Source organism: Pseudorca crassidens, chromosome 2 (genome assembly GCF_039906515.1).
Source record: "Pseudorca crassidens isolate mPseCra1 chromosome 2, mPseCra1.hap1, whole genome shotgun sequence".
Taxonomy (NCBI): Eukaryota; Metazoa; Chordata; class Mammalia; order Artiodactyla; family Delphinidae; genus Pseudorca; species Pseudorca crassidens.
In genome coordinates, this window is record NC_090297.1 from 100,776,457 (window position 1) to 100,803,399 (window position 26,943).

The 26,943-nt window shown below is 35.3% G+C and overlaps 1 protein-coding gene across 2 annotated transcripts in view; it reads left to right on the forward strand.

Moving 5' to 3' along the window:
- The window catches only part of SYCP1 (synaptonemal complex protein 1), a 157,933-nt gene that overhangs the window by 14,337 nt on the left and 116,653 nt on the right, over positions 1-26,943 (forward strand). For both annotated transcript variants that reach the window (XM_067713404.1, XM_067713413.1), the window contains exons 8-14: positions 8,058-8,116; positions 9,367-9,436; positions 10,047-10,120; positions 12,850-12,958; positions 21,730-21,824; positions 22,329-22,513; positions 23,736-23,803. In XM_067713404.1, coding sequence (XP_067569505.1) covers positions 8,058-8,116; positions 9,367-9,436; positions 10,047-10,120; positions 12,850-12,958; positions 21,730-21,824; positions 22,329-22,513; positions 23,736-23,803 — 660 coding nt within the window. The remainder of the gene's footprint in view (positions 1-8,057; positions 8,117-9,366; positions 9,437-10,046; positions 10,121-12,849; positions 12,959-21,729; positions 21,825-22,328; positions 22,514-23,735; positions 23,804-26,943) is intronic.

Here is a 26,943-nt window from a genome sequence, read left to right on the forward strand (position 1 = left end):
GGCAGTCAATCACTATCTGACAAACTCTAGATTTTACTTTTTTGAGATGTTTATCTTACCTCCTCCCGCAATGGAATGTAAGCTCTATGAGATTAAAATTGTTGTCTGTTTATTCACTGCTGGATCCCTGGCCCTGAGCATATCACTTGTTGAATGAATGTACCTCATGGTAGTTTTGATTTGCATTTCTCTTAATTAGTGATGTTGCGCTTCTTTTCACGTGCTTTTTAGCCATGTGTATGTCTTCTTTGGAGAAAAGGCTTTTTAGGTCTTCCACCCATTTTTTGACTGGGTTGTTTGCTTTTTTGATATTGAGTTGCATGAGCTGTTTGTATATTTTGGAGATTAATTTCTTGTTGGTTGCTTCATTCGTAAATATTTTCTCCCATTCTGAGGGTTGTCTTTTTGTTTTGTTTATGGTTTCCTTTGCTATGCAAAAGCTTTTAAGTTTAATTAGGTCCCATTTGTTTATTTTTGTTTTTATTTTCATTACTCTAGGAGGTGGATCAAAAAAGATCTTGCTGTGATTTATGTCAGTGTTCTGCCTATGTTTTCCTCTAAGAGTTTTGTAGTCTGTGGCCTTACATTTAGGTCTTTAATCCATTTTGAGTTTATTTTTGTGTATTAGGGAATGTTCTAATTTCATTCATTTACATGTTGCTGTCCAGTTTTCCAAACACCACTTATTGAACAGACTGTCTTTTCTCCATTATATATTCTTGCCCTAAAAATTCTTAATACTTGCCTTATATTTACTGTAAACTCCATCTGTATTTTTGCCGTAAGCCTTTATTTTTGCTATTGTGATTTTCTCTGTCTTTTATTTATTCATTCAACATTTTAAAAAGTGCCTACTATGTGCCATGAAATGTTCTAGATGCTAAGGGAAAACAGTGGTAAACAGACAAAATTTCTGCTATTATGGAGTATGCACTCTTGTAAAGGGACACATATCATAAATGAATAAATAAAATACATGTTGGGTGATGACAACTGCTTCAAAAGAGAATATTTTGGGATAGGGTATTTGGGGAAGTTTTTTTCTGATTAAGTGGTATCTGATTAGAGACCTGAATAAATGAGGGAATGTATCATGTAGCTATTTTGGGAATGAATATTTCGGGCAGAGGAAACAGCAAATGCAAAATCCCTTAGATGAGAGCCTGTTGAAACTTTTCAAGTCATAACAGTGAGGTCACTGTGCTGTTCCTTCCATATTTCTTACCTTTTTTGTATCTTTCATCTTCTTTTCTTATTGTGCTCCCTTCAGGATAATTTCTTCTGCTTTGTTCCAGTTCACCAGTTCTCTATTTAGCTGTTTCTAAACTGTTTTTAAATTCATCTGTTAGGCCTTAATTTCTGTTCTTGTATTCTCTGGTTCTGTTCTTTAAAAAATATCTGTAATGTTACTTTTTAGAGTTTCAAATTCCTTGCAGAAATTTTTAAGCTCGTTTTTTTTTTTTGTCTCCATGAGCATAGTAAGCTTAGTTTTATTAAATTTTTTGTCGAGCAATGCCAATATCTGGAATCCCTTGGGATCTGTTTCTGTGGTTTGTTGTTTTGTAGATTCTAGTTCTTATTGTTTATCTCATTGTGTACTTCATTATTTTTGATTGCTTGCTTGAGACTTAGAATGATGTGACATTTTCCTAGTTCTCTGAATGCTGAGAAGTTTTAGATTATATCCTGGACATGTTGTGAGATTCTGGGTCCTGTTAAAAATCCCCTGGAAAATGTTTGTTTGTTTGTTTGTATTTTAGCAGATATGCAACTCAAGTTTAGATCACAAGTTCTATCTTACCTTTTGTGTGCTGGGGTTCCATTATCAGTTCAGTTTTCAAAGCTTTTGCCATGTTACTCTGCGTCTGTTTCATGTACGCTCCACTCAAGATTAGATTAGTTCTGGGACTTGGATAGTGATTTCAGAGGGACTTGCTATATTTGCCTTGGGTCTATCTTGTACATGCACATCCTCCCTTTTCCCTATGGGACTTGTGCCAAGTCATACAAATAATTAGGGAATCACCTTCTCCAGCTCTCTCTAGCATTGCCCCTTCACCCTCAGCCTTACAGGGGTCCCGTCCTCCTGTCCTTTGGTGAGAGACATGGAGTTTCTCCTGGGGTTTCATATGTCCTTGCTGCCATGGCTACTGTAGCTCCACTACTGGAGCCACCTTTGGGGCAGGGCTGGAAGAGAAAAAAAAAAAAAAGGGATTTCCTTTTGCTTTTATAGTTCTGCTGGGCCCTTACACTTTAGTAATGCTAGGAGAGAAGGTAGGAAAAAAACTAAACAAACAGGAAACTCGCCTTCACATGAGTCATTTCTTCAAGATTTTACTTTTCTTCCCAATCTACCTGCTTTTGCTTACTTTTCAGATTCCTCAAGTAGTTACTTTATGGATTTCATCCAGAGTTTTTAGTTGTAATCAATGGGAGAGAAAGGCTATAGTGGGCTTATTCCATCTTGACTGACACTGGAAGTTGGTTTAGGTTTTCTGAGTTATAATCCTCAACCTGTTCTTGGCCTGATGATTCATCATTATCTTTTTAGATCTTTGATTCTTTCAATAATTCAAAAAATTCCTCCAGATTTTTATCTTTAGGAGGAAGGTTGGTCTGAATTATTTAGTCATTACCATAAAACAGAGTCCTGGATGCTTTTTCAAAATACAGATCAAATAATGTCACTGTCTAATTTTTTCAGTGGCTTTCCATAATTTTCAGGATAGCATGGTGTTTGCCACTTCCCTTCACCTTGCCAAATCTTTTCACATGTCCCACATACACAAGCTCATGGAGAACTACTTGTTAACCCCTAAACAGATTATACTTCTGAGTTTTTGCATATGTTTATTGGCTGATCCTCCTTCCTTTTTCATCTTGTTAATTCATATTTGTCCTTCAAAACTCAGAGTAATTATTACCACCCTTGGGAAATATTCCCTAGTTTTTCACTCTGACTTAGATGCTCCTCTTCTTTTACTTAGTACCCTTAGTATACCTTTACCATGTATTTATGAATTCCTTCAACAAATATTGAGTACCTACTACATCTCACTGTAAGCTTGCAGGCAAGGGATCATGTCTTATTTGACTCAGTATATTCAACACTTTGCACAGTGTCTGTGAAGATAGCAGGCAATAAATAAATTCATGAATGAATAAGTAAAGAATAAATTTGTTCTTAGATGTACCTTAAAAAAAAACAAACCTTTAAATGGCTGTCTATTGCTCACATTAAGTACATTGGAATTCTTTAGCCTGCCATTCGAAGTACTGCATACATTTTTTTTTTTTCTGTAGCCTTATCCCTTAATCTAAATTACTTAGTGTTGAAAAGGACTTTAAAGCTTTTTGGTCTATTTACATATCCATTGCTTTAATTCTTTTATAGGAAATTAATAATTTCCTTTGTGACTACCAAGTGGTAGTCTCTTTCCTGTGATTGAACATATTCAGTTTTGGAAACCCACTAACCCCGAGGCTGTCATTTAAGCACAGCTCTTATTTTTATGTTGAAATCTCTCTCTCTCTCTCTTTTTGTTTTTTTGGCCACACCACGCAACTTGCGGGATCTTAGTTCCCCACCAGGGGTGGAACCTGGGCCCCCTGCAGTGAAAGTGTGGACCTCCAGGGAATTCCCTGTTGAAATCTCTTATATTGAAATCTCTTTGTAGTTTCTCTCTTCTTACTGTATTTCTTCTCCTTAAGGCATACAGAAAAAGTCTAAGCACTTTTTCATCTCTTTAGATTTTTAAAGGTGGTTACTTGTCCTTTCTGAATCTTGTCTTCTTCAGCCTAGATGTTTCAAGATTCTTTGTACTTTTGTTATTTTGGTTGATCTGTTTGAATATTGTTGTTATATTTAGGAGTCCAGATCTGTATTAGGTAATCTAATGTGTAACTTGACCTGTGTAAAGGACTATTTCTTGTCTAATTGTAGGTGTCATTAATGAACTCTAAAGTCAGCTTATTTGATAGTCACATTGTATTATAGGCTTTAGTGACTTCACTAGTCATTAAAATCTTTCACTTTTTTTTTTTTACTTCATTCTTTGCAAGTGCATTTAGGTTTTTGGATCCAAATAACATTCTTTGCATTTATCCCTACTGGTTTTCATTAGGCAGACCTGTGTTTTAATCACGTACCACCACTTATTATTTTGGGATCTTAGCAAATACCATAATTTTTCTGTGTCACACTTTTGTTATCTGTGAAATGGGGATAATCACAGTTCCATTTATCTATACCTAGATTTCTACCTAAATATATAGTATATGTATTTATGCATATATTTTCCCCCTTGCCAGGACTCTGGCATTTTCTTGATCCTTATGATTTACAGTTTTGTCAGTGCAACCATTTGGATCTATATGCACCAGTCTATTTCTTTAGACCAGGAAAGCCTTATGATATCTTTGGTCACTTATTCTGATTTCTGTTTGGGTATACTTATTGTTTGTTTGTTGGCCCTTTGTTCTTCGTTTCTCTAATTGTTTTAATATTTGTTCCCCCACCTCCTCAATTTATGTTTGTTTCCTGTATTAGGAAACAATTTGACTTCTGAAGTATCAGTTCTTTCCTGTCCTGCCTCTAATCTCTAGTTCCTTTGAGTCGCTCATTATCTAAGCCATTGCTCCTTTCCTCCTTATTTATTTTTTCTATTTAATTCACCCTATTTCTTGAATTTCTAACATGGCCTGTTCTTTCTTTATGACTGTATCTTCCTCTTTCACTGAGACCATATTTTCTTGGTTCTGTTGAGAATACCAAATAGTTTTCTGAAATTTTCATCTGAATTCTCTAGAGTTCGTTTTCAGAGATAGGCTGTTCCTTTTAACATCTTTCATGTTCCCTTTTCTTTGTTTGACAGTATTTTTTCATAGGCCTCGTGTAGGTTTTCTAACCATATACATCATTGAAAAAAGCAAGAACTATCTAGACTAAATAAACAAACTAGGTGATAAACTGAGCTTGGTCCTAGTATAGTGGTTGAATCCTCTTTTTATATTTATAGTTGTACAGCAGGTCACTGAGCAATTTCTAATGTTTTCACCTTGCATGGCTCTACTTATGGTAGCTGAATCTCTTTTCTGTCCCTTCTGTGTGGTTTTCTCGTACTCTGATAAATTTTGTAGAATATATGATTCTGAGTGATTTTAGTCAGCAAACTCAAGTATGCACAAGATTTTTATGTCTTAAAATGTTAAAAATTCTTAAGATGTTTTATATCTTTATATTTTTTATATTTTTATATCTTTTTTATATCTTTATATCTTAAAGCCTTCATTCTGCTAGTGTGGAAGAAATTATCTCAGTAAATTTGGGAATTTTTCTTCTTTCCCTGGGATTGTATGTAAATTTGGGGGTGCCCATATAGTACCATGTGGTAGAGAGGGACGTTTGTTTCTCAGTCATCTATCCTCTGAGACTTTTCATCATTTCGGTTGGTATTCAGTTATTTGTCCACATAGATAGTTGGTGAGCTGCTCTTCATACCAGTCCTCAGGGCCTATTCAGGTATGCTGGTTCTCTGTGCTTTATCCCACCATGCTCAGTTGCACAACGTGTTGGAACAAGGGAAATTGTGAAGCTGTTTAAGGCCTTACCTGTCTATATATATTTCACAGGCATTTCTTCTCAGGTTTTGTCATCTTCCTAGAGTTATACTGAAGAAAAAAAAAGCACAGCCCCACTCTACTCTTAGTTGGCCCTAACTCTCTGGGATTTCTGTGTTCCCCAACCCTGAAGCTTAGCTTGGTGAGGGTAGAGGGCTACAGAACCCTTTCTTTTTTTTTTTTTACATCTTTATTGGAGTATAATTGCTTTACAATGGTGTGTTAGTTTCTGCTTTATAACAAAGTGAATCAGTTATACATACACATATGTTCCCATATCTCTTCCCTCTTGCATCTCCCTCCCTCCCACCCTCCCTATCCCACCCCTCTAGGTGGTCACAAAGCACCCAGCTGATCTCCCTGTGCTATGCGGCTCCTTCCCACTGGCTATCTATTTTACGTTTGGTAGTGTATATATGTCCATGCCATTCTCTGGCTTTGTCACAGCTTACCCTTCCCCCTCCCCATATCCTCAAGTCCATTCTCTAGTAGGTCTGTGTCTTTATTCCTGTCTTACCCCTAGGTTCTTCATGACATTTTTTTTTTCTTAGATTCCGTATATATGTGTTAGCATATGGTATTTGTGAACCCTTTCTTAAGTACCTGCCAGAATCTAATAAGCTCTCTCAGTTTCCCCTTTTAAAGGCTTCTTCCTTACAAACTGGTAAATATTTCTTAGGTCTAGAGGATGGAAGCTTTGTTCTGACTTATATATTCTGAAAATCTATTACTTGTTTATATCTTGAATCTTTCCCCTAATCCCAACACTGGGCTTTTGAAACTCGTAGACATTTTCTTTGCTTTTGGTTGAATCATTTCTTATTTAAGATGATGAATGCAGCACGATCTAGTTGGCCAAATTAGGGCAAAGTAAGTGTGTGTGTGTGTGTGTGTGTGTGTGTGTGTGTGTGTGTGTGTGTGTGTATGTATGAGAGAGAGAGAGAGAGAGAGAGGGGAGGGAGAGGGGAGAGAGAGGGAAGGGAGGAGGTGGGGGTGGGGAGTTTAGATAGATAGATAGATAGATACCAGGAAAACCAGGGAGTTTAGATAGATAGATAGATAGATAGATAGATAGATACCAGGAAAACCAAAAAGGTAGGCTTATACTGTTACAGTATTACGTCCGTATATTAGAACACTCTGCTACGAAAGTCCCTTCTCTATGCCACCTGTAGCAACTTGCTCCTGACAACTGTAAAGTACATCTATACCAATTTATTTTCTTTTTTGTAGTTTTATTTATTTGCTTTTCAGTACTTGCCTATTGGAAGAATGACTGGAGGGTATTTTGGAAGTACTGGTGGTAGTGGTAACGGGAAGATTGGAGGTGTTGGCAATAGAATGCAGTTCTTTGGTGCAAATAATTTCTGTGGAATAGAGAAGGTTTGTTGCTAAATGTGTTTGTTAGTGAATATGAGACAGTGAATAGATGGAGTGAGAAGGATGAACCATCTTTCTGTTGAAATGCTCATGTGTTCTGTCTCTATTTCTTTAAATTTTCCAGCCCTTTAATATTCAAATAAAAGTGGTTTGGCTCCTGTTCCATGTGCTGTGATAAGTCTAGAGCTCTCTCCAGTATTTTTGAGGCATTTAGGATACTTGTATTCTTCTAAAGTCAGTTCATTTGGCTCTTCATTGACATTTGAGTCTATCGTAGCTGCCGTTCTCTTGTTTTGCAGCTTGTTACTGAGACTATAGGACCAATACCCTCCCTTTAGTCTAATGTGGTTTCTGTGTTGCTTGGCCTTACCTGGGGGAATGATGATGGGACAGCTGCATTTGTTTTCCTGCCTCGTGCCTTAATTCTCTACAGCACCACCTATCAACTCTAAGTTTTACTGACTTTACTCAAGGCTTGAATATATAGTTAGAGGGAATCATTGCTCAGGTTAAAAAAAAACCAAAAAAGAAAACCCTAAAAAATACTATAGAGGATTTACAGGAGATTTGTTCTTGGGGCTTCACCTATTCTTAACTTGTTCCTCCGGTCTTGAGATTTATCTTCTTTCCTGCCTCTTCAGAGATAGAGCAGAAACAAGAGTGAGCTTTGCCTTTCACATGTACTTCAAGAATCTTAAATATACAAAGGAAAAATACTTCATAGACTAGTGGTTAAATCCCTACTTATTGTAAAGTCTAAAACTGTAAATATATTTTACAAAGTTTGAATAAATTAATGAATAGTAGTAATTCTATAAAAGGAAATTAGAGATAATTGAACAGCACCTAGCTTTTGAGATTGATGTCATGAAGTATGACCATACCTTACTATGAAGCTGCTTTTGATACTACTTTAAAAGACTCAAAAGATATACCAGTGCCCTTTACTAACACAGATTTTTAAATATTTTAATGTTTACTGGAGACATTTGAGTATTATCTTATTGGAATTGTAATTGTTTTAAAATTTACTTTTGAAAATTTTATATTTATAATAGATGAATATGAGCGGGAAGAAACTAGGCAAGTTTATGTGGACCTAAATAGTAACATTGAGGTAAGTGGTATTGAAAATTTGAATATTTTAAACAGAGGCATTTCTAAGCAAATTAGAGTGATAGCTACAAAGATATGAACAATTGTTCTTGCTAAAGGGATTATTATTTATCTTTTGATATAGGATTATATCCAATAAAATTCCCAGGGTTCTATATATACCATGAGTATTAATGTTCTGTTTTTTAATATTTTTTGAATTTACATGTTAGTGACACCATTTAACTTAATTTATTAGATATTAACTCTGTGTCAGAGACTAGCACATTGTGACACTTAACCATTAATTTGAAAAACATGCCAGTATTATCAATCTGTCTGTTGCCTGTTTACCTTTTTTACCCCATCCCCTATCATTTTCCACTTTGCTTCTCTTCTATAGTTGTTCCTTTTTTGTTTCTCAAACTTGCTAAGCTCTTTCTGATCTTGCTTCTTTGAATTTGTTCCTTCTATCTAGAACTTCTGTACCCAAGATCTTATGCAAACTCATAAGCTTCATTCTGCTTTTTTTATTATCCCCTTTACTACTTTACCTAAAATGTCTTTCTGTTCAATTATCCTCTATCTCCTCACCTTGTCTAACTTTTCTGAAGAGCACTTAAAACTACATGATATTTATTTGATATACACGTGTGTGTGTGTATGTGTGTATGTGTATTTGTGTGTGTATATATTCTTTCTTACACTGAAATATAAGTTAGTTCCAATAGGGTAAGGACTTTGTCTTATATCCTAAGTGCTTAAAACAGTGCCTGGCACATAATTGACACTCAGTAACTATTTATTAAATGAATAAATGAATTCATCCAATTTTACAAATCAGGATTTGTTGAATGTGAATGAACTCATGCTGCCAGGTAATGGAAGTATAATTTGAACTCTTATGGGGAGAGACCTCACAGAGGTTACACTTTAGTGAAGACAGAAATACATAAGCAAAAATCAATAGAAAATTACAGATTTTGATATGGGCTATTAAGTAAATGACTAGAGTACCAACAATTGCTTTTTTGCTGTTCAGTGATATATAACCTGTCTTCAGTGCCTTCAAATACCTGGGAAGCTACCTTAATAGGCACTCTTAATATTTTAGTAAATTATTTAATTGTTAAAAGTTATAGAATTTTCATTATTCAAAGTTGTATAGTTTTAAGTATAATGATCAGATGATACAAATTTATTATTTTCATTGTTTGAGGAAAGCTATTTAAAAAGTCTAAGTATGATTCTTAAAAGTTAAATGTATTTCAGAAAATGATAATAGCTTTTGAGGAACTTCGTGTGCAAGCTGAGAATTCCAGACTGGAAATCCATTTTAAGGGTAGGAATCCTTATTTTTTATATTACTCTTTTGCTGTTTATTAGATTCTGCTAATGTTTTCATACCTTTAGCTTGATGCCTAAACTATTGAAAATTTCTGTATTGTATATGGTTTTATAAGCCCCTCAAAATCTTGTGGAATGTGGCAGGAAATTGGTATATGTTAAAAATACCCTTTTGGCTTCAAAAGCTACATTTTCCCTGAAATCAAATTATGGTTTGTATAATGGTGTGATTTGGTGATTTGAAGTGTGATTTGGTCTTATTTTTACATTTCTTGGTCAAGTTGCATGTTAAAATAATAATATACATACACATTTAAAATCTGTTATTTCAGACTAGTGTGTTATAAAGAAAAAACTTTTATATATCTGCTATTATAAGAATGATAGAATTTTTAAAAGTTATTGTAACTTTGATATTATTTAAATTCTTTATTTTACTAAACAGAAAGTTAGCAGCAAGAAAATAGCAGTTTTAACTTGTTAGAAACCTTTGGGGTTTAATATCTAGATAAATAAGGAAGTGAAATAAAATATCAGAAACTTAAAATTTTGTTTGTTATACAATTATGTGAAGATATTAAAGTGTATTTGTTTTATTTTTAAAGTAAAGGAAGATTATGAAAAAATCCAACATCTTGATGAACAATACAAGAAGGAAGTAAATAACAAGGAAAAACAGGTGCTTTTTAAAAATCAACTTTCTGTATTCTTTATACTTGCTAATTCATGAGATACTTAAAATTTCAAGAGAAATTTGTACTTGCTGCCTGCTTGATAAATTTCTGAGAGAATTTTAATATTATACATATTTAAATATATTTTCCATTTGCCTTAATTTCCATTGACTCAAATTTATACATACTAAATGCTAGTCCTTTTTTAAAATCAGTGAATCTTCTACAATATTTATATTAGTGGGTTTTAGGACATTGCTGTAAAAATATATTATTTTGTGAGTTTTGTTCAGACAGAAACCTCATAAAATATAAAGATGATGATGATTGACCACTCGACCCACATTTTGCAGTTTATTTTGAAATACACTATTTATGACACCAATGAAGGGGAACTAAAACATTCTTTTGCTTCTTTCTATTAATGACACATAGTGCGAGACTTGAAAATGATGAGTCTGTGTTCTTTTGCAGTCACAAGAATGTTGATTTCAGATGATTATTATGCCAACTTTAACAGTTTCAAGCCTTCTGAATCCAGAATGGAAAATGAAATATAGAAAGGAATCCTCATCTCTCTACTTCCCCCTATTTTTCCTGAGTTTTTATCTGACTTGCCACAGATACCTTGTAATTATAGATAATAAGGATATCTACTTGAACAATAATGGCAAACGTTAATTGAAAGTACAGAGAAGATTCTTAGAGTTTCTTTAAGTTCTGGTTAAATGATAGAATTCTGATTTATGTGTTATACTTTGATCTTTTGAAAGAGTTAACAATTTTTTCTGTATTTTAACTGTATTTTTTAAACCAGATTTCTGAAAGAAGAAGGTCTTCTTAAAATTTAAAATTGTGCTTATTATTACAGAACACAAAAATAGAATAAAGTGCTAAGAAGCTTGTTGGAATCCTGGGTACATGAGCAGAGCTTACAGATTTGGGGGGTTCCCTGTAAAATTATGCTGTGGCCAGCTAGTGTTTTTGTTGGGGACTCCTAAATGTCATTATTTGTAAGGCTTTTTTTTTTCTGGAGTTCTCCAAATTCCTGCCTGGGAATGTAAACTTTGCTGATGGCATTTTGGGGCTGAGTTGGCAGGGTAGGAAGGACAAGCTGAGTCTCATCATTCCATATGCTGACTCTCAATTATATCCTTTGTCTCCACCCCTTCCTGTGCCTGGAATACCCAGGTTTAGAGATTCTTTTTTTCAGTTTGATCATACCAGTGTCTCTTATAAAGATGGAGTAGGTTAGTTCTCTGACTACATTGGCTTTCAGGGAGTAGAGTCCAGGGAAGGAGGGATAAGAGGGCCTAGGGAGGTCTTACTACTCTTTGCAGACTTCCAGTCTCCTTAGACTTAGTCTCCTGTTTCATACCTACCTTTCACAGTGTCTGTTGCTTCTAATTCTTGAAACATTCTGTTTCTTTGGGATTGAATTATCTTCTCATTTGTAATCTTCCCTGTGTAGACTCTTAGTTTTTTTTTTTTAATTTATTTTTATTTATTTATTTATTTGGCTGCGTTGGGTCTTCATTGCTGCGCACGGGCTTTCTCTAGTTGCGGTGAGCGGGGGCAACTCTTTGTTGCAGTGCACAGGCTTCTCATTGCGGTGGCTTCTCTTGTTTTGGAGCATGGGCTCTAGGTGTGCGGGCTTCAGTAGTTGTGGCACATGGGCTCAGTAGTTGTGGCTCATAGGCTCTAGAGCGCAGGCTCTGTAGCTGTGGCACACGGGCTTAGTTGCTTCGCGACATGTGGGATCTTCCCGGACCAGGGCTCGAACCTTTGTCCTCTGCATTGGCAGGCAGATTCTTAACCACTGCGCCACCAGGGAAGCCCCTAGACTCTTAGTTTTGACCTTGCTTTTCTATACTAAATCCTTTTCTGTTCCTTCTAACTGCTTTCCTTTTTGACATGTTGTGGTTTGGATTATACAAATCTCGTGGTTTCATGGAAGATGAAGTCCACCTTTGTTGTTTTCCTGGTTATTTTTTGGGTGATTTGAAGATGAAAATAGGGCATAGAGGTCTTTCTGCCATGTTGAATCTGCAAGTCTTCAATCTATCTTTATGAGTTTATCTTTCACCTTTTCTTTACATGCACTCTGTATTCTAGCCATCTGAATATTTTCAGTTCTCTGAATAGAAGCATGATCTCTTGATCCTTTGTGTTCTCATACAAGTCTAGAATGTTCATTTCCCCTGCAGCCTGATTAATTTGTACTTGTCTATCAAGACTCAGTTCAGTTCTCTGAGAAGGATTAATTTTTGATTACCTCCCCCAGGACTGATTTAGGTGTTCCTTTCTTGATTCCTATAACATTTTTGTCCTATTACTAATAATATTCAAGTATAGTTGTTTGTTTCCTGGTCTAGGCTGTGAGTTTCTTGAAGGTGAGTTCCATCATCTCTGTATATTCAGTGCGTATTAGGGTTTCTGGAACAGATTAGGTGCTCAATAATATTTATGGAATAAATGAACGAGTAGATTTCAATATATAATCTTCTAAGTGATAACTTAAAATGCATACTGTAATATTGGGTATATTGTATTAGTTTGTTCATTCCTTCATCCAATAAATGTTTATCGTACAGGCACATAACTAAATGCCAGGCACAGACAGCTGAAAAGCATATAAGCAAGTACATAAAAAAATCACAGATAATGATAAATGCTAAGGTGTCATATCTAATTTTTCATATCTATAATGTATTATTTAAATATTTCATTTTAGGTATCACTGCTATTGATCCAAAGTACTGAGAAAGAAAATAAAATGAAAGAGTTAACATTTCTGCTAGAGGAGTCCAGAGATAAAGTTAATCAATTAGAGGAAAAGACAAGTAAGAATTTATATAAGAAAATATAAGAATGTCTTATGTATTCCTCTTGTTATGTTTTAAATTTAGCTTTCATTACAATTTTTTTGTAATGCTTTCTAATGCTGTAATTCTCCACCTAGGTTGGAACAGTTGGAGGAGGGAATAATAGTCACTTAAGAAGATTTTTCAAAGTATATGTGCTCCTCTTATCCCTTTTCATACTGTCACCTTCTTCAGAGTTTCAATAAGGTGCTCCATGAAAACAAGGATCTTTGTCTTTTTTTGTTCATTGATGCATTCCAAGTGCCTGGCATATATTAGGCACTCAAACATCTTATAAATAAATGAATACTCTGGGAGCACTATGGAGGGAATTATTAATTATTCTTGGAGCAAGACATTTAGAAAAAATTGTTAGTTAAACTAAACCTTAAATGATTAAAAGTTCACTAGACAATGAATTGGAGGAGGGAGTGTAGGCAGAAGAAATGGCTTGTGCAAGTCATGGAAGTGTGAAAATTAGGGTATATTTGAAACACTGATTGGTGTGTCTGTATCTTAAAGAACTCAGGTAAATGAGACTGGAAAAAAAATGTTTGGATCAGATTATGAAGGATCTTTAGTGTCATGTAATGTTTAGACTATATTATTATTGAGTATTTTTCAAACTTGTTCAACTAGTAAGGCACTTGAAAGGCATACACTTTGTGAAATACTATGTCCCTTTCAGAACATCATAGAGGTCTTGTGACATTTTTCACCTTTCTCTTAAAAATGTGGCAAATAATTATCTAGTTCCTGCTAACCTATGCCTGCTCCTTTCATCTTACGGTCACTACTATATCCTATACTCCAGATATACTGAAATTGTTTAACTTCCTTACCTTTTATGTTCTTCCTATCTCACCATCATGCTTTTGGCTACTTACTCTGTCCAAAATGAACCTCCTACCTCCTCTCCAAATTTACTGGCTAAATTCTAGTGAACTCCTTATTGTTAAGAGTGGCTTAAGCATTACTTGTGTGTCTCCTGTGACCATGAGTGTCTTGAGGGCAGGCACTCTGTCTCACTAAATATCTTTGTCACTCTAGTGCCCAGCATATTGCTATGTATATATAATAGGAGTTTAATACGTGTTAGGATGAATGAATGTTTAATCTTATATAAACTGGAAACAACTTATTGGTAATAAATAACTAATACAATGTGATTCTGCAGACTCATAACCACTGAAATATATTCATTTAAGTTACTTTTCATTGTTTCCCATATGTATGTATCTTCCATTTGTTTTTCTCTTTGTTTCAACTTAGAGATCTTCTATTGACCTGTTACCTAACCCTGCCTTCTGCTGTGTCTAATTTGGTTTTAAACTCATTTACTGAATTCTTAACTTTAATCATATTTTTTCCTTCTAAATTTCCACTCAATTATTTTTCTTAAGATTCCAATTTTCCGGTTAATTCTCCTCTTTTAAAAATGACATTTCATCCTTTTTGAATATATTAATCATTGATATTTTATAGCTATTTTCCTTTTATTTCAATATCTGGCTTACCTGTTGGTCTGTTTCTTTTTAAAAAATGTGATAAAATACATATAACATAAAACTTACCATCTTAATCATTTTTAAGTGTACAGCTCAGTGGTGTAGATACATTCACACTGTTATGTAGTCATCACTAGTATTTATCTCCAGAACTCTTGCAACTCTTTTCATGTTGCAAAACTGAAACTCTGTACGCATTAACCAGTAACTCCCCTTCCTTCCTCCCCTCAGCCCATTCTACTTTCTATTCCTTTACAGTCTTACTTTTTGGTGATTTGTCCTTATCTTTTGGTGTGCCCAGTAATTTTTTGATTGAATTCCATACATTGTTATAAGAAAAGTTAGAGGCTCTGGAGATATTGTCTTCTGTTTGCTAGGGAGAAATTGGGAGTGTGGTGGGCTAATTACTATAATGCAATTAGAGGCTGAGCTGAATGAAGGGAAATAGTCAAGTTTATGAGGTTTTTTGAGTCTTCAGTTTTGTTTCTTCAGCTCTTTGAGACCCAATAAAACTATGCTCTTTTTTTTATCCCCTGGCAGTGGCCCTCTGCTGGGACCAAGGCAGCATTTAGACCTCTTGCTCATACCCAGAATCAGCAGATGTCAGCTGCACTTTGTCAGTTCAGTTATCAGGAGTTCTTTCTTAGGAATCTTAGCCTCTTTTGTCCTTTCTGTTTTGGTTTGTTTCGTGTTTTCTAGTTATTTTCAGCATGAGAGTTGTTCTGTTACAGACTACTTCATTCTGCCTGGAACTATCCATTTAAATGAATTATGATCAGCTAATTTTTAATATTTTCTTGCTATTACCTAATTTTTGTCTCTTGCCAATACTTGTTGCCTGCTAAAGAGTATCAGTGATCAGAGATTTAAGAAATAAATTTAAGGGGAGAAAATTTTGATTATTTTCTTTCTGTGTATTAAGAGTACTATACTTTGAAATAGGATGCTGTTTGGAGAGGGTTTGGGTTTTTTCATGAGGCCACATATCAGTCATCCTTGGTTAAAACCCATTACCTTTTTTCATTCTCTTTCAATGTTGGCTTTTCTCCCTGTCTTAACCTCCTATTGTTCCTCTACTTTCCAAACTTTGTCTTTGAAACCCTTGCTCTTCTTACGTAGCATATAAAAATTTTTTTCCCTCAAAACCTATTAATGAAAGTTTTCTTTACCTTCTGGCTTTAACAAATTTGAAGTCTCTACTTCCTCTGCTATCCTTTTGAATGGAAGCGGCACATTGTCCTACATTCCATGTATAATGCAGTTGGAAACTTTCTTTTGGATGTATATTACCACTTTCAAACAATTACTCATTCTTTCATCTGTTCAACTTTTATTAACCTCCTTTCTATTCTGTGTCAGGCACAAAGCTAATTATGGGGAATGCAGTTATTTATTATTGCATCCCTGCTTTCTGGAAGAGAATTACTGTCAAAGAGTTTTATAATGGATATTGACTTATCAAATGTGCTTTTTTTTGGCATATATTGAGATTGTCATATGTTTTTTTCCTTTAATTTATTAGTGATTATTTTCTAATGTTAAACCTAATTTTCTAATATTAAATTTTTATCCCCGGTTATGAATCTACTTTTATTATTATTTTTATGTTATTTTATTCAATTTTACATATTGTTTGATTAATGTTATTTTTAGGACTTTTTTGGCATTTTTGCTGGAAAATATTTTTGCTGATTGGGCGATTTACATTTTTCTATCTTTCAGATCATTTATGCATCCTTCTATATCACTTAGTCACTTGTTAATTCCCTGTAGTGTGTTTTTCATTTAATTATTGTATTATTTAGTTCTTACTGTTTCTTTTTTATATATTCTTGTTTCTTGTTAAAATTCTCACTGTGTTCATCTGTTCTTTTCTCTAATTCAGGTAGCATTCTTATTACTAATGGTTTAAACTCTTTATTTGGTAAATTATTTATTAGTTTCATCAGTTGTTTTTAGGGTTTTTCTCTTGTTCTGTTGATTGAAAGAAATTCATCTGTCTTCTCATTTTGCTTAACTTTCTCTGTTTTGATGAAATTAGGTGAAAAAGTTACCCATTGAGGTCCTGAAGGGGTATTATTGTATGGGAGAGTCTGAGTGTGCCCATTGGTTGTGGTGGGAGAGTGGGATCTGATGTGAGTCGTGTTTTTTCCCAGCATGTGCTGGCAGCTATCACCTTGGTAAGAGGTTGGGCTGGAGATGGAGGGACTAGAGCCAGAGCCAGTTGTGAGCTGGGGTTTCTTTTCTAAGTGGTCAACACCACCCTACTGGGGGCAGGGTCAGTTCTCAAGTTGCTCAAGGAGAAAGCCTAAGGGTTTGGTCTGATCTGTCTTTGTTCCTTCTAAGTGTGTGCTCTTCCCTCCCAGCACTGGCACCCTTACCCCATGCAGAGCAGTGCTGGAGCAAGAGGGGCCAGTGCAGGTGCTCGGCGTGGGTCTGGGTATGGTCTGTGGCATCCCTGGTCACAGTCAAAGTCTGGACTGCTTATGTGCTGCATCTGTAAGCACCATTAATAGCTGTCCCTGCCCCATTCAGATGGGACTAAAATGCCTTTGCAACCCTCACCCTAGTTTGGAGTTGGACTGCAGAGTAGGCAGGGCTGGTGTGGGTGCTCTGTGTGGGTCTGGGTGCAGGCTGTGGTGGTGTGAGCTGTAGTCAGAGCCTGGGACCGCTTCTGATGTACTGTTGCTTTAAGTGCTGATAATGGATGCCCCTCCCTATTCAGATGCTGTTTTGTGTTTGGGCTGGCATAGTGCCTCACAATTGAGCACTCTGGTCAGCCACAGCAGCCCTTTACCTAGTGTGGAGTTGCGGGCAAAGCAAGCAAAGCCTGAGCAGGCACTTGGCTCAGGCTGGGTAGCACACTGTGGAAGTTGTGGGAAATGGGACAGAGTACAGTGCAGTTTCAGTTTGCTTTCTCTGCCTTGTTTCAGGAGTAAGCAAGTGTTGCAGTTCTTCACAAGTTGAGTTTAGGTTTCTTACAGCCCCCTTGTTAGTCTCACTGGTTTTCTAACCAGCTTAGGGGACTTGTCTTCCCACTTTTGGACCTGAGAGCTGAGGTGCCCAATACGTGGTTTGAACTGCTCTCTCCCCAAGGAGGATTCCCCTCCTCTTCCGTGTCTCTTCACAGGGGCACAGGTCCCGATCTGATTGCTTCTCTTTCCTTTCTACTGGATTCCATGTGGATCTTTCTTACAGCCTTGGATGTACAAGAGTTTTTGTGACATTCTTCAGTTAGTTTTCAGTGAGAATTGTTCCACGTATAAATGTATTTTTGATGTGTTCCTCGTGGGGAGGTGAGTTTCGTGTCCTCCTACTCTGCCATTTTGATTTTGATCCCTCCTCTTAATTCTCAGATCTTTTGTTTGGATCATATTCTTTCCACCTTGAAGAGTAATACTTAGAATATGCTTTAGTGAGCATATTCTTGTGATGATTTTGTCTGAACGTTTGTTTATCCATTCTCATCTGGAAAGGATTTTTTTGTTTGATATGTATTTCTAGTTGGCACACTATATGTTAAAACTATATGTTTTAGAACACTGAAGGTAGCATCTTGCTTTCTTTTGGCTTCCTTTGTGTCATTTTTCAACCTAACTGTTGAACCTTTGAATATAAGTTATCTTTTCCCTCTATTGTGGCTTTTTAGATTTTCTTTGCCTTTGATATTTTAGCATTTTCAGTATGATATGTTAAGATATATGCTTAATCTAATTTTACAGCTTCTTGAATCTGTAAATTAATGTCCTTTATTATTGCTTTCCTTCAAACATTATATTTGCTCTATTCTCTGTTTCCTCTCATTCTGGAACTTTGAATAAAAATCATGTTAATTTTCTCTATCTTCTGTGACTCTTAATTTCTTTTCCATCTTTTCACAGTTTTGCTTTTCTGTGCCTTATTCTTGACGATTTCTTTTCACCTATCTTGTCATTCACTAATTCTCTCTTCATTTGTTTCTCACCCACTATGAACTCTTCCAATTTTATTTTCAGTTATTAAGATGTTTAAGATGTTATTCTTACTTATTTTTCAAATCTGCTATTCTACTTTATATAATTTTCTGTTTCTTATTATTTTCAAGGTTTTTATTCTTTAAATATACTAAGAATAGCTATTTTATAGTTTCTTTCTGATAATTCTTTATCTTAAATGTTTGTGGGCCTCATACTGTCTTTTGTTTCTGATATATTTTAGTCCAGATTTTGTTTTATTTATTTAGCCTTGTTTTATTGGGTGCCTTGTTGTCTTTGACTACATGTTTATTATTTTTCTTGAAAAAATTTGTAAGTATTGTAAGCCTTGCCTAGTATGTAAGTAATTTAACTTCCTCTTTGGAGGATTCCTATTTACTTTTACCATGTGCATGGTGGCTCTACCCACCTTAAGTCCGTTTCATGGCTTGGGATTAACTGGACCACTCAGGTGATGTGAACCTGTGCTGTAGATTTGCTTGAGAGTTTGTTTACTTTTGCTCCCTCCACATATAATGATTGTTCTATCTTATTGTACAAAGGTTTAATTCTTGGGCTTCTTACCTTATATAGTCTTTGGATTTTCATATTTCTTTTTCTCATTTCATCATAATTTCAAATCAAAAGTCCAGCTTTGCCAGGACCTGCAAATTCCCCTGAGGCAAAAGCAGGTTTTGTACTTATCTTACTTCTCTAAGTTTCTATTTTCCCTTCACTTTGTGCCTGGTAATTTCTTATTATTTTGTTGGGAGTTTAGTGATTTTAATGTTCTTAATATTTGATCCTGAATTTTTATTCCTTTTTAGAGGAATGTTTGTTTGAATGACATATCTCACTATTACCCCAGTGAAATTGTCAGTTTCAATTTTATATGTCATTTCTAGATAGTTTTAGGACATCTTCCTTATTTCTTTTCTTTTCTTTCTTTATTTATTTATTTTTGCGGTTCGCGGGCCTCTCACTGTTGTGGCCTCTCCCGTTGTGGAGCACAGGCTCCGGACGTGCAGGCTCAGTGGCCATGGCTCACAGGCCCAGCCGCTCCATGGCGTGTGGGATCTTCCCGGACCGGGGCACGAACGCGTGTCCCCTGCATCGGCAGGCGGACTCTCAACCACTGCGCCACCAGGGAAGTCCCCTTATTTGTTTTAGTACTTTTGTTTTTTTTTAATTTTTGTCTGCACCGCACGGCATGTGGGATCTTAGTTCCCCGACCAGGGATCAAACCCGTGCCCCCTGCATTAGAAGCATGGAGTCTTAACCACTGGACTGACAGGGAAGTTCCTTCTTTTAGTTTTTAAAAATGATATAATACTTATTTTTTAAATTCTACAGCCAGTAATTCTAACAACTGAAATCTCACAGTCAGGTCAAAGTCTGTCTATTGTTCATTCTACTGACTTTGCTCGTAGTGCTTTGTTTACTCTTGTTAATTTTGATTGTGAGGTCATGTAATTTCAGCTGTGGAAATTCTTTAAGGCCTGAACTGGAAGTATATTTTTACAGAGGAAATTTACATTTGCAGCTTCTGGAATCCTGGGGGAACTTAGGGGAACTTCAAACTAAGTTTTGGCTTGGAGCTTTTTAGGATATTCAAGCAGCATATATTCTGTTCCCACACATGCCTAAGTACTAGTTTGTGATTATGATTTCTCAGAGGAGACACTTACTGACAGACCATTATAAATAGTATGATAATAGACAACCTTTAGTTATCATTGCCCCCTTTCCAGATCTACTTTTCCTATTTTTTTCTGAGAGTTGGAGCACTAGCCTCTTCATTTCTACACAGATTTTGAGATTGGAACTAAAAAAAAAATATAAACCTGGAACATTATTCTGTTGTTTAACATCCTTCATTGTTTTTCATGACTTAGGAAGCGTACACCTCTGAGCAAGTTATATGAATCCTGTTATGACTTTGTCATTATTTTTCCAATCATATCTGCTATGATTTCTCCCTCATACTTTAAGGTTCATGCTATTGAAATATATTTCCTTTAGATTTCGGAATGTGTCATCCTGTCTCTTCCATTTTTGCCTTTGTATATGCTCTTTCACATCTCTTGTGATTTTCTCCCAATTCCCATTACTCTTGTTAATTGTTACTGGCTTTCAAATGTTTCAACCCAGCTGTCATTTTCTGGAACTTTCCCTCTCTATGTCTGTCTCCCCTTACCTCTAACCGTTACTGGTCCTATTAAGCTTTGGTGTCCCCTCTATGTATTGATATATTCCCAGAATTTCTAGTGACTACCCATCAGCACTTATCTTTGATTATTTGTCTGCCTGCCCAGTTGTACTGTAAATACCTTGAATTTTAAGGTCCATTTTCTGTATACACTATACCATCATTACCATCATCATAATAGTATTTAACATTTGTTGACTATATGCTAGAAAACACTGTGGTTAGATGTTTTAAGTTGCGTTATCGTGTGTAATCCTAACAGGAACTCTTCAAGATATGAATAACTATCATTTTACATGTGGGAAAAGTAGAGAGAGATTGACTAAGTATCATGCCCAAGTGTAGGTAGCTAGTAAAAGGAAATAGAATAATTTGAACCCAGAGATGGGCATGAACTGTTTTCCCTTAGTGTTTTTTATGAGGTTGAAAAGTGACTGCATATGTGCAAAGCATATAAACTAGCACCTGGCACTTAGGATTTAGTAAATATTTAGCTATCAAGTGGAGTCAGTAGCTTTTTTTCATAATATTTAAATAAATAAATGCAATTATTTAGAAAAATATAAAAATCAAGATCGGGAATAATGAAAATCATGAATAATTTCACCATTAGGAGACAAATTACTTTTGAGATTTTTATGTGTATTCTTTCCTTTCACATGTACTATTTATATAAATACTGTTTTTAAGTTGCCCTTTTTATTCTATGATTTTTATGAATATTCAAATTAGTAATAAATAAATAAACATCTATATCATCATTTACAGTGGCTGGCTACATGATATACCATTGTATCACCATAATTTAATGTCTCCTTTTGGATATTTAGGTTGTTTCTAATGCTTAGCTAGTACTAAAAAATGTAGCACAAAATGTCCCTATATATTCACCTTTGAGTCCTTGGGCAATAACAATCTTGAAAGGTCAGTAAAAGGTGATGATATCAGTGCATCTGTATATGCATAATTCTCTCTCATTTTGGAGTATGTAATAGAGGAAAAAGTAATTGTTACAAATAATTTGTTTTCTTGGTATGTATTTTTTATTAAGTATTACCTATCTACAACTTTCTTTTTTAGAATTACAGAATGAAAGCTTAAAAGAATCAAATGAGAAGAAGGATCATTTGACATCAGAACTAGAAGATATTAAAATGTCTTTGCAAAGAAGTGTGGTATGATTTAAAAACTGATTAATGTGTGATAATTCTCACACCATCAGTCAGTCAACAAATATTTACTGAATGCTAATACTATGTACAAGGACCTGAAGCTTCAAACAGAGAAGATACAATCTCTGTCTACAAATGCTTATAGTTTAGAGACATTTGATAAAAACACATCAAAAATATAACAAATACAAGACTATGCTAGGTACCAACATGATTCAGGCAAAAATTCTACAATATTTCTAAGAATTGAAAGAACATTATGGGCTGGATTGGTTAGGAAGACTCCATGGAGGGATTGGGAGTATAGGTGGGCTTTGGAGGAATGGTGAATTGAAATAAGAGTAGTGGGTGCGGCACTCCAGATTGGCCAGGGTGGAGTAGAGGAGGGGTGAAGGGATAAGGAGAGAGGGAGGGAGAAGCAGTGAATTACAGAAAGCAGATGAATTCAGCCTTTTTTCTTAAGGCCCTTGGTTCATAGGGGTTTTTTTTGTACTTTATTTCATTTAGAGTACTCAAAAGGCTTTAGAGGAAGATTTACAAATAGCAACAAAAAAAATATATCAGCTCACTAGAGAAAAAGAAGCGCAAATGGAAGAATTTAATGAAGCTAAAGCTGCCCATTCATTTGTGGTTACTGAACTTAAAACTACTACCTGCAACTTGAAAGAATTATTGACAACAGAACAGCAAAGGTAAAAATACTTCTTATTTAGCTGAATAAAAGCAATTTACTTCTAATATTCAGTGCCATTTTCTATTCATTGACAACTGGCTTGTAATTCCTATAACAACTATAACCAAGTCTCTTTTTTATATATAAAGTAGGAACACATTTTAAGAGTTTGTATTGGGTAGGCAGGTATCCCAGGAAAAGATAGCAGGTATTCTCTAGGATAGTTCCCATGCATGCTTTTCATAGAGTTAAGCAATATAGACAAGCTCATAAGGGCTGATGCAGTGATATCACATATTTAATTAACTGTGGGTTATTAAATAGAAATAACTTCCTAGGTTGTTGTTTTGTTTTTACTGGGGTCTGTAACCTTCTTTGTGATTTATAAATTTAGCAACTAACCTGGTACAGAGTAGGTACTCAAACATTTTTAATAAATCAATGGATTAATGAACATGGTTAGGTATATATAAAATATTCATCTGCATTTCATCTAAATAGTTTTTCTAAAACTTGAGTTAAAAACTTCATCTGTTTTCCAGTACTTTGTATTAAGGAAATGTTTATATGAAGTTGTGTTATGAGGCCTAGGTAATTATTTTTGTCCCGTTAGTATAAGGGTTAATTAAGTCTGGAAGATGAAAGAGAGGAATAAGCTTCTCTCTGAAGTCATGACCTGGGCCTAGTAGAGTTTCTTCTCTACTGCTTGTGTATAGTGAAGGAAGGAAAACTAGATATTCTAGCTCAGCTAATCTTGTATATTCTTGATTGACCTATCCAGGTGATTTTCAAATTTTAAGTGACTTTGGATGTCATCTGTTCCAATTAACTCAGTTTTATGGATGAGGAAATGGAAAGCCAGTGGAGTTAAGTGAATTGTGTAATTCTCATATATTGTTCCTAAGGCAGAATTCAGTATAATAGTAGTTATGTACTCAATCTCTTTCAAAGTTCTAGGATGCATTAATTTGATTATCATCAATAGCTAAGAGCTAAATCATGACAATAAGTTTGAGGTTTTATGTAGATGTAATTAATACACAACTATGTATGTATAATAGTAATATCTTGTTTTGAAATGTTACACTATCTGACACAAAGTAGGTTGTCAAGAAATGTGTAATAATTGAATGAGTGAATCTATGATAAGATATACTGTTGCTAAATTGCACCAGTTTCAGTTACTAGATGTATTCTGACTAAAAGAATATTTTACATTATGAACTAATATATTTTACAAGGTTGGAAAGAAGTGAAGATCAATTGAAAGTACTTACCATCGAGCTTCAGAAGAAATCAAGTGATCTGGGTAAGTTTTAGAGAATAACATATGTACATGATAATATTAACCAATTATAAAACCATCAACATTATTTCAGAATAAAATATAGTTTCTCCTCCATGATTTACCAATAGTGATTATTTGATAACTATTAATTTGATTTTTCAAAGATAGAAAATTTAAATCTTAAGAAAGACTTTTCAGTTTCATTATGCAGTTCATACATACCTAGAATTGTAAGGAGCCTAACAGATGTTTTGTAGTCTTTTTTATTTTTCTCACTATATATATATATATATATAATTTTTTTTATACACCAGGTTCTGATTAGTCATCAACTTTATCCACATCAGTGTATACATGTCAATCCCAGTCTGCCAGTTCATCCCGCCACCACCCCCACCCCCCGCTGCTTTCCCCCCTTGGTGTGCATACATTTGTTCTCTATATCTGTGTCTCAATTTCTGCCCTGCAAACCGGTTCATCTGTACCATTTTTCTAGGTTCCACATATATGCGTTAATATACGATATTTCTTTTCTCTTTCTGACTTCACTTTGTATGACAGGCTCTAGATCCATCCACGTCTCAACAAATGACCCAATTTCGTTCCTTTTTATGGCTGAGTAATATTCCATTGTATATATGTACCACATCTTCTTTATCCATTCGTCTGTCAATGGGCATTTAGGTTGCTTCCGTGTTCTGGCTATTGTAAATAGTGCTGCAATGAACATTGGGGTGCATGTGTCTTTTTGAATTATGGTTTTCTCTGGGTATATGGCCAGTAGTGGGATTGCTGGGTCAGATGGTAATTCTATTTTTAGTTTTTTAAGGAACCTCCATACTGTTCTCCATAGTGGCTGCATCAATTTACATTCCCACCAACAGTGCAAGAAGGTTCCCTTTTCTCCACACCCTCTCCAGCAATTGCTGTTTTTAGGTTTTCTGATGATGCCCATTCTAACTGGTGTGAGGTGATACCTCACTGTAGTTTTGATTTGCATTTCTCTAATAATTAGTGATGTTGAGCAGCTTTTCATGTGCTCCTTGGCCATCTGTATGTCTTCTTTGGAGAAATGTCTATTTAGGTCGTCTTCCCATTTTTTGATTGGGTGTTTTTTTTTTTTTAATATTGAGCTGCATGAGATGTTTATATGTTTTGGAGATTAATCCTTTGTCTGCTGATTTGTTTGCAAATATTTTCTCCCACTCTGAGGGTAGTCTTTTCATCTTGTTCATGGTTTCCTTTGCTGTGCAAAAGCTTTTAAGTTTCATTAGGTCCCATTTGTTTATTTTATTTTTTTATTAGTATTTTACATCTTTATTGGAATATAATTGCTTTACAATGGTGTGTGAGTTTCTGCTTTATAACAAAGTGAACCAGTTATACATATACATATGTTGCCATATCTCTTGCCTCTAGCGTTTCCCTCCCTCCCACCCTCCCTATCCCACCCCTCCAGGCGGTCACAAAGCACGGAGCCGATCTCCCTGTGCCATGCAGCTGCTTCCCACTAGCTATCTATTTTACGTTTGGTAGTGTATATATGTCCATGCCTCTCTCTCGCCCTGTCACAGCTCACCCTTCCCCCTCCCCATATCCTCAAGTCCATTCTCCAGTAGGTCTGTGTCTTTATTCCTGTCTTACCCCTAGGTTCTTCATGACATTTTTTTTTTCTTAAATTCCATATATATGTGTTAGCATACGGTATATGTCTTTCTCTTTCTGACTTACTTCACTCTGTATGACAGACTCTAGGTCCATCCGCCTCATTACAAATAACTCAATTTCATTTCTTTTTATGGCTGAGTAATATTCCATTGTATATATGTGCCACATCTTCTTTATCCATTCATCCGATGATGGACAATTAGGTTGTTTCCATCACTGGGCTATTGTAAATAGAGCTGCAGTGAACATTTTGGTACATGACTCTTTTTGAATTTTGGTTTTCTCAGGGTATATGCCCAGTAGTGGGATTGTTGGGTCATATGGTAGTTCTGTTTGTAGCTTTTTAAGGAACCTCCATACTGTTCTCCATAGTGGCTGTAACAATTCACATTCCCACCAGCAGTGCAAGAGTGTTTCCTTTTCTCGACACCCTCTCCAGCATTTATTGTTTCGAGATTTTTTGATGATGGCCGTTCTGACTGGTGTGAGATGGTATCTCATTGCAGTTTTGATGTGCATTTCTCTAATGATTAATGAAGTTGAGCATTCTTTCATGTGTTTGTTGGCAGTCTGTATATCTTCTTCAGAGAAATGTCTATTTAGCTCTGCACATTTTTGGATTGGGTTGTTTGTTTTTTTGTTATTGAGCTGCATGAGCTGCTTATAAATTTTGGAGATTAATCCTTTGTCAGTTGCTTCATTTGAAATATTTTCTCTCATTCTGAGGGTTGTCTTTTGGTCTTGTTTATGTTTTCCTTTGCTGCGCAAAAGCTTTGAAGTTTCATTAAGTCCCATTTGTTTATTTTTGTTTTTATTTCCATTTCTCTAGGAGGTGGGTCAAAAAGGATCTTGCTGTGATTTATGTCATAGAGTGTTCTGCCTATGTTTTCCTCTAAGAGTTTGATAGTTTCTGGGGTCACATTTATGTCTTTAATCCATTTTGAGCTTATTTTTGTGCATGGTGTTAGGGAGTGATCTAATCTCATACTTTTACATGTACCTGTCCAGTTTTCCCAGGACCACTTATCGAAGAGGCTGTCCTCTCTCCACTGTACATTCCTGCCTCCTTTATCAAAGATAAGATGACCATATTTGTGTGGGTTTATCTCTGGGCTTTCTATCCTGTTCCATTGATCTCTCTTTCTGTTTTTGTGCCAGTACCATACTGTCTTGATTACTGTAGCTTTGTAGTATAGTCTGAAGTCAGGGAGCCTGATTCCTCCAGCTCCGTTTTTCGTTCTCAAGATTGCTTTGGCTATTCGGGGTCTTTTGTGTTTCCATACAAATTGTGAAATTTTTTGTTCTAGTTCTGTGAAAAATGCCAGTGGTAGTTTGATAGGGATTGCATTGAATCTATAGATTGCTTTGGGTAGTAGAGTCATTTTCACAATGTTATTCTTCTAATCGAAGACCACGGTATATCTCTCCATATATTTGTATCATCTTTAATTTCTTTCATCAGTGTCTTATAATTTTCTGCATACAGGTCTTTT